This window comes from Chiloscyllium plagiosum, chromosome 17, assembly GCF_004010195.1.
Source record: "Chiloscyllium plagiosum isolate BGI_BamShark_2017 chromosome 17, ASM401019v2, whole genome shotgun sequence".
NCBI classification, from domain to species: Eukaryota; Metazoa; Chordata; class Chondrichthyes; order Orectolobiformes; family Hemiscylliidae; genus Chiloscyllium; species Chiloscyllium plagiosum.
The window spans coordinates 4,292,073-4,305,400 of record NC_057726.1 but is presented as its reverse complement, the minus strand read 5'-3'; the positions used below and the strand labels follow the sequence as shown (position 1 = coordinate 4,305,400).

The following is a 13,328-nucleotide window of genomic DNA, read 5'->3' as shown; positions in this document are numbered from 1 at the left end:
CCCCATCAAGCCGCTTTGTAAAAGTACTTTGCAACATGAAGCTATCTTGAAGTCCTTCATTGGAAACATTTCTCCAGTTGCAATCACTGTGGGAAACTAAGAAACCAATGTATGCACAGCAAGATCCCACAACGAGCAATGAAATTCAATGACCAACGAACACACAGTGGTTCACTGGGGAGCGTGGTTGGGGATAGGAATGAGAGGTGATCTCACTAAAACTTGCAAAAGTCTGAAAGGGATTGACCGGGTGTATGCAGATAAAATGTAATCCCCGGTTGGAGAGTCTAGAACCGGGGACACACTTTAAAATAAGATGAATGTCGTTTAGGTCTGAGATGAGGTGAAATATACTCAGATGTGGGTGAATCTTTGGAATTCTCTAGCCTGCACAGCTGCGGAATCTCCATCTTTAACTCTGTTAAAGGGAGAGCCTAACCTTTTTTAATTCACTCATGGGATGTGAGCATCACTGGCTGGGTCAGCATTTATTGCCTATCTCTAATTGCCCTTGAGAAGGTGGTGGTGAGCTGCCTTCTTGAACTGCTGCAGTCCACGTGCTGTCCTTATGGAGAAGCTTCCAGGATTTTGTCCCAGTGACACTGAAGGAACGACGATATTTTCCAAGTCAGGATAGTGAGTGGCTTGGAGGGGAACCTGCAGGGGGTGGTGTTCCCATCTGCTGCCCTTGTCCTTCTAGATGGAAGTGGTCATGGATTTGGAAGTTGCTATCTGAGGATCTTTGGTGAATTTCTGCAGTCCTCACTTTCTCCTCACAGTATTCCTAGAGTCTGACCTGCTCTTGTAGCCACTGTGTCTATTTGGGAAGTCCAGTTGAGTTTCTGTTCAAAGGCAACCCACTGGATGTTGTTAGTGGATTATTAATTGATGGTAACACCCTTGAAAGTCAAGGGGCGGTGGTTAGATTGTCTCTTATTGGAGATGGTCATTGCCTGGTATTTGTGTGGCATGAATGTTCCTTGCCACTTGTCAGCACAAGCCTGGACATTGTTCAGATCTTGCAGCATTTGGACAGAGACCACGTCATTATCTCAGGAGTTGTAAATGGTGCTGAACATTGTACAATCAACTGTGAACATCCCCACTTCTGACCTTATGGTGAAGCAGCTGAAGGTGTGTGAGTGTATGCACTACCCTGAGGATGTGTGCGAAAGTGAGCACTGCAGAGTTGAAGAGTATGGCGCTGGAAAAGCACAGCAGGTCCGGCAACATCCCGAGGAGCAGGACAGTTGGCATTTCGGGCTTAAGCTCTTCATCAGGAAAATGACCACTTCCATCCAGAAGGACAGAGACAGCAGATACATGGGAACACCACGCCCTGCAAGTTCCCCTCCAAGCCACTCACCATCCTCACTTGGAAATATATCGCCATTCCTTCACTGTCACTGGGTCAAAATCCTGGAACTCCCTCCCTAAGGGGCATTGTGGGTCTCCCTACAGCACATGGACTGCAGTGGTTCAAGATGGCAGCTCACCCCCATCTTCCCAGCGGGCAAACTAGGGACGGGTAATAAATGCTGCGCCCAGGCAGTGGCCCACATGTCCCATGAGGGAATAAAAAGACTGGAGCTGAGATGAGTGATGTCCAACAGCCACAAATATGTGTCCAGAATGTGGTGCTGGAAAAACACAGCAGGTCAGGCAGCATCGGAGGAGCAGGAGAATCGATGTTTCGGACATAAGCCCTTAATCAGCCCCTTTTCCAGCACCACACTGTGGGCTCTGATCTCCAGCATCTGCAGTCCTCCCTTTCTCCTAGCCACCAAACTGTGCTGGGTATAACTCAGATATCTGTGGGCTATAGGGTTATGGGATGAAAAGCTTTTAAGTGCTGGATCAGCCACGATCGTGTTGAAGAGCTGGACGGGCTGAATGGCCTCTCCCCTGTTCCCCATTAGTGTTGGCAAAGACCCCAGAGAAACCCGACGCGCTGGGGGGAATGTGTCTGCTCCAGCACGGTGCAGGAAGGTTTGAGTCCGGAGTAGTCCCGGGGCTGGGGCTGGGGCTGTGCTGAGTTGCCGGGGGAGACAATGAGGGAGTGAACAGGACTCGGAGTGGCCAAGGGAATAAATAAGGGGCTGGGCTGGGAGCAGGGAGGCGCCTCGCTCATGTCCCGCCCCGGAGCTCACTCGCTGGCAAGCGGCTGGTCTGTCTGGAGGAGCTCTCTGTGCTGCTGCCGGGCTCCGGAGCCCAACGCTGGTAGGTACCTGCGCGGCACTTCGACCAGGGGAGGCGGCACGGAACACACTTTCTCTCCTTCCTCGCCCCGGGGGGAGTTGGGTTTTAGTCCAGTGTTGCTGAGGTTTTGGGGGCTTACCCTCTGCTCCGGTTTGAAACAGTCACCGGGGCGTTTCTAGGGGTTTTTTTTGGGGGGGGGGGGAGGCTGCAGGAATTTCCCTGAAAGCCCAACCCCGGCCACTTTCTTTGTTCTCCCACCGCCCGTGGGGTGGGGACTGGAAACTGCCCCCTGTCTGTCCCGTTTAGTAGCTACTTCTCTCTCTCTCTCTCTGTCCGCTTTCGCGACCCCCACCCTGTCCCGGGTAAGGGGGGGTCCCCGGCTGTAACTCTGTCCCCGGGAGTAACTCTGTCCCCGGGAGATCCAGTGGATTCCGGGAATGTTTCTCCTCTCTCTCTCCTTCCCTCCCCCCCCCGTGAGGCGTGGGGGGGAGACTTCGGGTCTGAGTGAATCGGAGTCACCCACCCCCCCTCCCCAAGGGGAGAGGGAGATGTTGCGGTGCCCGTTCCCCCGTCCCCCCCCTCGGTGTGTGTGAAGTCAGTTGTTTTACTGTCGCTCGGTGTTTAATGGGGGGGGGGGGGGGGTAACGGATACCATCCAGCGCCCCTCCCGGGGTGGGGACAGCCGGGATAGCAGCTGGTTCACCCTCAACTGGGGAATGGCCTGGAAATCTTATCTCCTCTCCCTCCCGGTTTTATTTTTTTTTGGGGGGGGGAGAAGAGGGTAAAATCCATCACCCCCCCCCCATCCTCACAGAACCAATGTGACTAGAAACGGAATCTGTTCCCAAATCCCCCTGCCCGGGGGGGGTGAGGGGGAAGCTGGGATAGCCCCCTCCTGTTCTTGGGGAGGGGGGTGAATTTTATAAAAAGTGAAGTCCCCCTCAAACACTCTGGAATGGCTTTCCAGAGAGAGGTGTGTCTCCTTTCTTTTCCTTCTCTTCTCACCCCCCCCCCCCTTTCCTCCCCGGGTTAGGGGGCAGGGTGTGGCGGCTGAATGCCCCCCTCCCCCGGGGTCACTCGGTTCCAGCCTGGGTTTTATGGGTGGGGTTTTTTATATAGCGGCCCCGCTCTGGGCGGCTTGGGAAGGCTTTCCATCCTCTCACCCCCTGGGCTGACTGTTTAGGGAGGGGGTCAGGGGTATTTTCCCCAGCTCCTTGCTGTCGGTCAGACTCTCTTCTCATTCCAGCTGGGGCTCTGGGGGAGGGGGTGGGGAAGAGGGAGCAGTCTGAAAAATACACCCCCCCCCCCTCCACTATCAACATCCCGCTTCAGTTGGAGTCTTTGTCCGTGTATAAACACTAAGTCCTTAAAGCTTTACTGAGTTTTTTGGAGTCCCGAGTTTGAATGTAACGCATTAAATTTGCGTCTCTATCTGATTTTCCGATTGGAATGAAAAAGCTGAGTGCTGGCGAGTGTGAACTGTCTGAGCAGGGCTCTAGGTTCGACACTTGGTTTGAAGAGTATTAACCGGCGGGAGAGGCTGGAGCAACAGCTGACCAGGAACGTGTAAACCTCGGCTCTCCTTCGGAACGGGAGGACAGCAGTGAGCCCTGGTCTAGATCAGACTCTTCCCCCCCCCCCCCCCCAGCAGAGGCAAAATCGGTGATGGATGAGGCGAGACCCGTTTTGACAATGAATTTGCAAATGCACTGAATGGTTGACTCGATTCGTTTAATTCAATCACTTCCATTGGTCTTTGTCCCAGATTCAGGTTTTAATGGCCTGAAGCCTTTTTAATAGATTTCAATAGTGTTTGTAAATGGGAATGATCAGGAAAGAGTGAAGTGTTTTTAGGAGGAGGGGCGGCTGCTTTTTAAAAGGATAAATAATGTAAAACTCCCCAGGTCTAATCTTCATGGGAGGTGCTTGCACTAACTATTAACATAGATCTGGAAATTTTCCTCTTTAAAAGGAATAGGAGGATGTTTATGTATAGCATCTGTCTGAATAGTCTGTTTTCACTTCTGGAATGTGGGTGTTGGCTGGGCCCAGCATTTATTGCTTGTCCCTAGTTGCCCCTTGAGAAGGTGGGGGTGAGCTGCCGCCTTGAACCGCTGCAGTCCATGTGCTAGGAATCCCACAATGCCCTCAGGCAGATTTGTCCCAGTGCCTGAAGGAACAATGATATTGGGCTGTGGCTTGGAGGAGAGCTTCCAGGATGTTCCCACGTATCTGGCTACCTTCTAGATGGTAATAGTTATGGGTTTGGAGGGAGCTTTTGTGAATTCCTCTATCAAATCTTGTAGATGGTGGTAGTAGTAGTAGCAGCAATGTATTTTGAGCATTGAAGATTAGGCAATTTGGTCCATTGAGCTTATTTCTGCCACTGAGCTATTTTAGGCTGATCTTGTATTTAAACTCTTCTTTGGGCTACCTTCATATCCCTTGATATTTTGTCTATCTGTGTTGTGACTGAATTTCTGCTGTTTCCTTAGTCTGGAATTCACTGTCCATCTGCTCTCCTAAAGGAACAATTTCTCTTTGCTCCTAAAATACTGGTCTTTGATTGTCTTCTGTTCTAGCTAGTCACTTTCAGTAAGGGGTACCATCTACATTGTTGAGCCCAGACAATAGCTTTGATGACATTACCTCTGTAGAGAATATTGATTTGGTTGTCTCAATCTCTCCTAGGCTGTCTTGCCATCCTGTAAATTTGGCTTGAACTCTTGCACACCATAGTAGTTTCCTCTTTTTCCAAGGGACTAAACTCATCATCACTCCATAATTTGTCTACCCGCGTGCCAATAAATGCAACCAGCCACTGTTCCTTGTTGTGCATCAATAGTCAAGGCCATGTACCACTCCCCCGTTGCTGCTACACATTCATGTTGGCCTTTGTCCATGAACTAGGTCACCTTGTCTTGAATATCATCACCTTCCAATCATTTTAAGAAAAGTTTCAAGTTTGTCTACCCTTTACCACATTAAATACAGAGCCTGACCCAATACCCTGAAGCCTCTTACTTCCTGCTGAAGTAATAGTATGCAGGCATAACTTGGAGGGAATAAACAGGCCTTTTGGCCTTTGTTTCGGTTCTAGCCTTTTGGAATCTGTTGCCTTCCAATGGGCAAAATGCATTTGAATAGACTTGGTGAATTTAGCTATTGCAGAACTTAATCTGGTGAAGTCCTGTCCTCCATGGACTCAGCAGTTCAATGATTGTAATATTGGATAAAGGCAACTGCCAGGCATCCAGCCTACCCCACATTAGGCACAACTCTGCCCTGCTCAGATTATGATAGCAGATAACAACCAGATGGTGGTGTTTTTGCATCTTAGTTGGCATCACCTGGCAGCAGATCCACCATAGTCTGTCATCCCACTCTCTCCTGTCTTCAAGCACCTGACCCTTGTCCCAGAGGTTGCTCCTAGTTGGGTGAACTGCAGGTCAGGCCACTAGTGAGCAACCAAGACACTGCCTGCCTGTCACTATTTTACCTATGACCACCACATCCACTGATCTATTGCCAAAGCTCTTCCCAAAACACCTGAAAACAAACCTTTGATTTGGAAGGATATGGGCAACAGATGTATGGAAACTCCTCAAAGCTACTCATTATATCATCCTGATTTTGAACTGCTCACTGTTTCTTCAGTGAGCTACCTACTTAACCACTGTACCTACACAATACAAACTTGGCAATTCAAGATAAGAAATGCCACTTGAGGAAACAAGGGTGGGCAAAAAATAATTGGTCTTGTTAATACACACTTTGAATAAAAGACCATTAGAATAATTTTAAAATTTTATTGCTAGCCATGAGTGAATCCAAATTCAATCAAAACTATTAGAATTCAGAATTGTCTGTTCTAGAACACAATCTTCTCAGCTAATGGTCACCTTTGAGCTGTTTGACTCCTTCAGTGTGACAACCTGAGCATACAGAAACTAGACATGTCCCCATGTAACTGCTTGATCTCTTGTTCTCAGACCTTAGTGTTAGAACCATAACTGGCATTTGTGGTGATGCAGACTCTTTACCCCCCCCCCCCGCCCAGTATGATCCTGAAGTCTGAAATGTGCTTGTACTGCTTGGGAAAAGACTGAAGTAATGTCGATATAAATCTGCACTAATAGCTGACCACTGATACTTACCACCAGCCCTGCAGTGGTACTAACCAGCTTATTAGCAACGCAAGTGCAGAGCAGAGGGTTATTTTAGATTGGAACAACTGAACAGACGTCAGCCTACAAAGTACCACAGTGCTCTAATTTCTAACTCGTGCAGGATATTAGTTGGATATGAGAGGCTACTTTGAAAGTGTACAGGATTTTATTGTATCTCATTAATAATGACACCTTGGGTAGAAACAAGTATGCTTTTACTCATCCTGGTGATGGTGGCATGGGACATTGGATCTGGATTGCTGAAGTGAGCCTTCCTGTTAAGAATTAGAGGGCTGAATAATCCTTATCCCTTCAGACAAATGAGAATTTTTGGTTGTCTCAAATTGCCTTGCCTGTTAACATCAAGTGAAACTTTCATATTGAAATGCATAGCCATGTTCACAAAACAGGTCAGAAGTAATTTTGCTACAACTCTACAAGGCATTGAGTAAAATCTAGTTTTGCCTTTGAGTTTTAAGGAAACATGACTATTATTATCAATGCTAACTCTACACTAGAAACTGTTAATGTAGCCAATAAGTATAGCTGGACAAAGTCAGGTGAAATTCTCTCCATTTCAACTTAACTAGGTTTCTGGATATTCTAAGGAGAATCTCAACATGACTGTTAATATAACGTGCTGTAGAATTGCAGTAGTAAAAGTATACTTGAGATCTATAGGCTCACTAATGCATAACCAATTCACCAAATGAAATTAAGGTTGGCCAGGCCACTTTGGCAGGGTCATTCTGTGCTTGGTGACTTTTTTTGCAATGATTAGTCTGCAGTTATTGCAGATCATCTGTTGAAGTACTAGTCATTTTCAAGCCTTTCTCTGGGCTTGAATCAGCTGTTGGCTGGAGGTGGTGCTCACCAGCTGGCTTTTAAGATGCAGCTTGCAAGCTGAGTATCTTGTTAAAACATGATCTAGTCTTACAATGATCTTCCCCTTAACTGTTTGTTCAATTACCAGTCTGGCTTTGCAACTCCAATAGCATACCAGTTTGCCTATTTTTTCCCCATGTTTGGAATTGAGCTATATGGCACAGCTGATTTGAAGGAGTTACCTTGAAAGGTTGAGCAGGTTGGACTGTTTAGTTTGGGTGATTGACATGGTCAGTAGTCTAGATTAGTGGTGCTGGCAAAGCACCAGTCTTGATGGGCTTTTGCCCAAAGCATCTATTTTCCTGCTCTGCTGTCTGACCTGCTGTGCTTTTCCAGCACGACTCTAATCTCGATTGAAATCCAGCATCTGCAGTCCTCACTTTTGCTATGTTCTAGATTCCTCTCATAAAGATTATTGACCATGGGGGAAGGGCTTTCTTAAGATGAAAGTATATCTTCTGTTCCAAAAGTTTTAAAGTTTTGAATTTTTTTGTGGAAGCTGCATATTTGAGCTGAGTTGCAGATTAACAATTAGGAAAGTGGAGTTAAGGTCACAAAAAAGGATCCATTTATCAGATGGTACAGCAGGTTTAATGGGCCAAATGGCCACCCGCTCACTAAGTTTGTGGGGGGGGGAAAATCCACTAAGTATGCTAATCATTTATTTAATCTAATATATCTCAAGTCAGTTTGCTAAAGTCAAAATGCTAGTTTCTTTAGCAAGGCTTTAGCATCTCCAAACAACATTTTGTGTAGTGTTAAAATGAGACTGCTTAAAGATTACATGCCAATAATTCTAGTGTAAATCAACAAACATGTATTGGTTCTGTCATATCATAATTCTTCTCCCGAAAACTACTCTTCTATTACAATCCCAACTGAATTTTATAACATGCTATGTCTTGTGTGTGCTGCAAATGATGTTTAGATTTTGCACCAGTCCTTCCTGTTTCGTTAGTTTCCCTTTGGAAGCTAATCCTAGTAGCAGTTTAAAAACTCAGCCAGCACCAGCTCCTGTGATTAAAGTGCTATCCTCCCTAGGGACAGCAGCCCCAAGTAATCAATGGCTAAAAGCCACTTTGTTACAGCTGCATGTTTTTGGAAATGGTCTGCTATCTAGATTACATCAATCCCTTCTGTTCTATCAAGATCTAATCTTCCAGCCATCAATTAATCCCATTACCACTATATCTTACTCCTGGAATCAATAAAATCATGTTACAGTCTAGATTTGTTAATTAGATTAAATTGTTTTATCTATTTGTGGGTACCTCTCTCATTCTAGAGATCAAAATGTTTGATCTCTGGTCAATGGCCCCATGAATCTCATTGTCTGTACCTCTAAATTGCCACAACCATGGAATTGATTAATTAAAGGGGAAATTAATTGGTATAGGCTGCTTTTTATGAAATTATTTTTCTTTCCTTGATTTCATCATGCCTTTTGAATGAAATGAGCGTGTCTGGTCAGGCTTGTTGACACCTGTTCAGGCACTTGGTGTGGTGCCAGAAAGTACTTCCCATTTGTGAAATTATGTGGGACAATGAACTGGCACATGAGTGAGGACAGCTAATTCTGCATCAGAACTGAAGCAATAGCAAACCATCCTAACAATGTCCATCTGCCCAAAAAGGAACTGTATTGAACCGCAATCTATACTAGGGCACAACAGGAGAGACTGGTTTCTGTCTGGTATAATTGCAATGATTGGAATTTGAGCAGGAAATGGTAGTGTGACCATATACAAATCAATGATCTTGAACATCTGTAGTCTGAGCATGATCACTACCAATTTCATGTGTTGGCAAACTTGTTCAATAAACTTATTTTGCAAATAATACTAACATGGCTAGTCCAGTTCCATTACATTGACCAAAATGGAACTGGACTAGACAATTAGTGTATGGCTTGAAGAGCAGGTCAGAATCTGGAAGGTCAGTGAGTAACTCACCACCTGATTTCCCCAAAGCTTGTCCATCTACAAGGCACTAATCAGGAGTGATGGAATACTCCCCAGTTGCCTGGATGGGTGCAGTTCCAACAACATTCTAAGATTGACACCATCCAGGACTATGGAGCCCATAATGATTGGCACTGCATCTTAAAAACATCCTCCAACATTTAGTAGCAGTAGTGAAGAAATTCATCCTGGACGATATATCAAACCCACTACCAGTTCCATCTAGAAGGACAAGGGCAGCAGACACATGTGAATATCTCAAATTTCCCTTCCAAGCCACTTCCATCCTGACTTGGAAATGTATTGCTGTTCCTTAATCACTGGATGAAATGCAGCTAACCACCAGAAGCAATCAATGCTGTCCCAGCCAGTCACTACATCTCAACCTAAATTAATCAGTCAGATGTATGAACTTCATGGTTAAGGTGTCAGTGTAACAATAGCATTGGTAACTCAGTACCCCTTCGTACCTTTTCCATCCTCCGTGCAGCCTGATGCTGAATTGCTGGAATGTGCTAAGATCTTAGCAATGCTCCCAATTAAAATTCTTTCTGCCTGTTTTGCCACTAATTGTACACCATTGCTTGCAATTATGCAAATTACTCCTGTAGATGTACTATCTGAGATTTCCAATAAGATGTCTTGTGCTTCACTTTGCTTTAAACAAGCAGCTCTAGTCATCTTAGACAGTGTCCATTTGTTATTCACCTGACATCTTGAATGTTTCCACTCACAGATAACGACAGTATGGGTGGCAGGCTGAGTAGGAAGAAGAGGGGCTACAATGTGAATGACCCAAAAGACAGCAAGCCTGCTGCAGAGTCCACTGACCAGCCTGAGGTGAAACAAGATGAGCCTGAAAGCAGGGATGTTTCCAAGGAACAGTTCAAGACTCCAGAAGCTGAGCTGCCTGACAAGCAACCAGATGAGGCCCCCAAAACAACTGGTGAAACCACTGCAGGAAACCAAACTGACCTGACCACTGTGACCATTGAGGGCAAAGCAGGCATTGATCCTCAGGATAATGAGGCAGTACATTCTTCAGCGGCAGAAGAGAGTGCAACCTTTACAAATTCTGTAAAAGCAACAGAAGAACTGAGCCAGGAGGAGCATCTAACAAAGGCTGAAGTTGAGAGCTCAATGCCAGGTATTGGCTCAAGTCCTGCAGTTCATGTACCAGTGCCTAGTGAAGAGACACCAAGTGATATGGTGGCAGTGTGCAGCCCAGATGGAGAAGCCCAGGAGGAACCAACTCTGGGCACAGAAGGGAGTGTGACTGAAGTGTCAAATCTGCCAACTGAGGAGAGATTCCACTCTGACCATGCTGTACCAAAAATCATGGAAGACAGTCAACAATCACACTCTAGTGTGAGCCCAGATGCCAAAGTAGAAACTGGCCAAGTTCCTGAAGAAACTGCTGAGATGTCTATGCAAGAGTTGACCAAAACCCAGGATAGTCTTTCCCAACAACCTGCTGTGAAAGAACAAGCTGAAAGCTCTGACCTAGAGATCAAGTCTGAGCCTGGAGTTGAAAATGTGCCACATGAGGACAAGACACCAAAATTGTCTGAAATAACAGAAGAAACTGCTATTGATGTTGTCTTGAAGAATGAAATGGCCAAATGTGCAGATCTAGAGAAAAATGTTCTTGGACCATGCAGTAAGGATGAAGTTCAGGAAAAGCTGGTGAGTGAGTCTATTTTCACCACTGCCCAAATAGTAGCTGATCTAAAAACAGAAACAGTAGAGAATTCTGACAATTTGCAAGATGGTTCTGCTCAAGGGCTCACTACTGAGTTGTTAGATCAAGACCAAGTGCTGGAAGGTTCTGGAAATCTATCTGTAGACACTTTGAAGGAGAACAGTGTACCAGAAAGTGTGACTGATTTAGTTCCAGTAGATCGAAAGGATCCTGACACTGACCATGCACCAGAGAATACTCTCCACGTAGTCACAAAATTGCCAGATGCTGTGGTGGCTGAATGTGCTCCAGAGCAGATTACTCCAGTAACTGGGAAGGAAATGATCCCAGCAAGATCTCCAGATCCTACAGCAGTGGAAGGTGCTCCCAGGGCTAGCCCAAATGTAGAGAAGGAAGTGTTTGAAACCAAGAGTGAACCAATTCCAGAACTGAGCTGCCTAGACAGTGCAGAAGTAGCCCTGCTTAACAGCAGTTCTGAGAAAATACCAGCTATTAAGCTCACTGTCTGTGCAGAAGCATCACAGGAAGAGAAAGTAGAAATGGATACAGAACTAATCACTAAGGAGTCTACAAATGTTTTTGACACCACTGATTCAGGTCCCCAAAGTGAAGTGCTTCCTGAGAAACCATCCACTTCATACTCAACTGAATTGTCTTTGGATCCAGAAATTGTGGAAGTAGGTAAGACTTCAGAGCTTCCTGTCACAGAATCCAGCGGTTCTCCAGATCTTGGAGAACAAGGTCCAACTGATATGACCAAGACAGAGGCTGCTATTTCTACAGAAACTGAAAATGGGCCAGTGGTGGATGGTGTGATAAGCCAGAGTGAAAAGACCTGCCTTGGTGAGACTCCTGTTCCTAATGGGACCCCTTTAGATACTGAAGTGGGAGATTTCAGCAAATCCATAAGCCAAGTTGAAGTGAATGGTCAAAATGAACCTGCTGAAGAGTATCTTCAAGGCAAGAATTGTGATATGAAGAGTGACCCAACAAAATGTAAATCCATTGAGCAAGTTGATGGAAATAGATCTCTAGAGGAACCTGATCAAATCTTGGATTCAGGGCTGAGTAGATGTGACCATGAAATGGGAATCCAAAGCAGTGAACTACTTAGTGAATAAACCACCTGTGGAAAGTGGAAGATGTGGAATTTTGGATCTTATTCAAACCAACAGCATCTTGGTTTGATTTGAGGAAAGACTGAGCTTAACTGTGCTGCAAGTAGGGGACACTTTTTTAACCTGCAGTATATATGAATTTGACTGGTTCCATCATCTATCTATTTATCTTGCAGATGACTAAAGATCAAATGAAGACCCAGCCTTGTGCCAAGAGTGCTTGGGATGCAAGCTGTCAAATGAATTTTTTAGGCATGTAAATGCTACAGTGATTTGAGATGCACACTTGAATAGTTGAGGTAACTAATCTTTAACTCCACCTGTTTTGCAAGATCAGTTGTAACTAATTGGATAATGTGAAGGTTTTAAAATTTCAGTGCTTTGAAAACTTAATAAATTTATGTATCATACTTGACCCAGTTTTCTGTTTTAAGTTGTAAAGTTGCATTGGCAAAAATTGCCATTTCTCCTAATAAAGCAGACCTGGAAATCAAAGTGCTGGTGCCTTTGTGGGTCCAGCAGTCACTGAAGCAGAATTAATGTTGAGTCCAGTATGGCCACCAGCAGTCCATGCTAGAATTTACTTGTCATAACAATGACAGAGTTAACACTTTGTTCCTCTTCACCCTGAACACTCAACTAGCCCATTCTAGTTCTAATTTAACACTTCAAAATAGCTGTGTGTAAACTGAAGACAAAGGCAATTTATTGCATCTGTTTTAATACAGACATGAAGACTGTCTTCACTAATCAAACAGCTTTACTCCTTCCCTGCAACACCAGCTCTACCACCTGCATAGCTATTGGTACAGAGTTCCTCCATGGAGGAAGGATTAAATTGAATATTTTGTGCACTTTCTCAAGCTTGTGTAATGTGTTCCCTGTTTTAAGATACCTTCAAGGTAGAAGGCTGGGATCCTTGCAGATTGAGTCAACCATATTGACTAGTCGAGTGAGACTTTCATTTAAACTGAAAGAGGGCATTTGGAAACTGGTTGTGTGGGCTTTAATGCTACATTACCAGCTGCTGGGTTTATGGTCCATCATTTTGAACAATCTCCTCTGCTCGTGAACTGGATGCTAACAATTTCCCCCTGAGAACCTTGTGAACTTTCTCAATTACTTCCTCAGTACAGAATTAGATTACAATACCTCCCAGTTCCTCTTGAAAAATATCAAGTAACCTCTAGATAATTAAGTCATTTCAAATTAACCCAGTATCTATGTAATGCATAAAGGAACTCTTGTACAATAGTGAATATACTTAAATATTTTGTAATAGGAAGGTCAAAGA

The 13,328-nt window shown here is 44.9% G+C and overlaps 1 protein-coding gene across 1 annotated transcript; it reads left to right on the top strand.

The window, feature by feature from the left end:
• The first annotated feature begins 2,107 nt into the window (after nt 1–2,107).
• si:dkey-56m19.5 lies at nt 2,108–12,449 on the top strand. Its single transcript, XM_043706534.1, has 2 exons — nt 2,108–2,220; nt 9,951–12,449. The coding sequence occupies exons 1-2, from the start codon at nt 2,130–2,132 to the stop codon at nt 12,035–12,037; spliced, it is 2,178 nt and encodes a 725-aa protein (XP_043562469.1). The 5' UTR covers nt 2,108–2,129; the 3' UTR covers nt 12,038–12,449.
• The last annotated feature ends 879 nt before the right edge of the window (nt 12,450–13,328 follow it).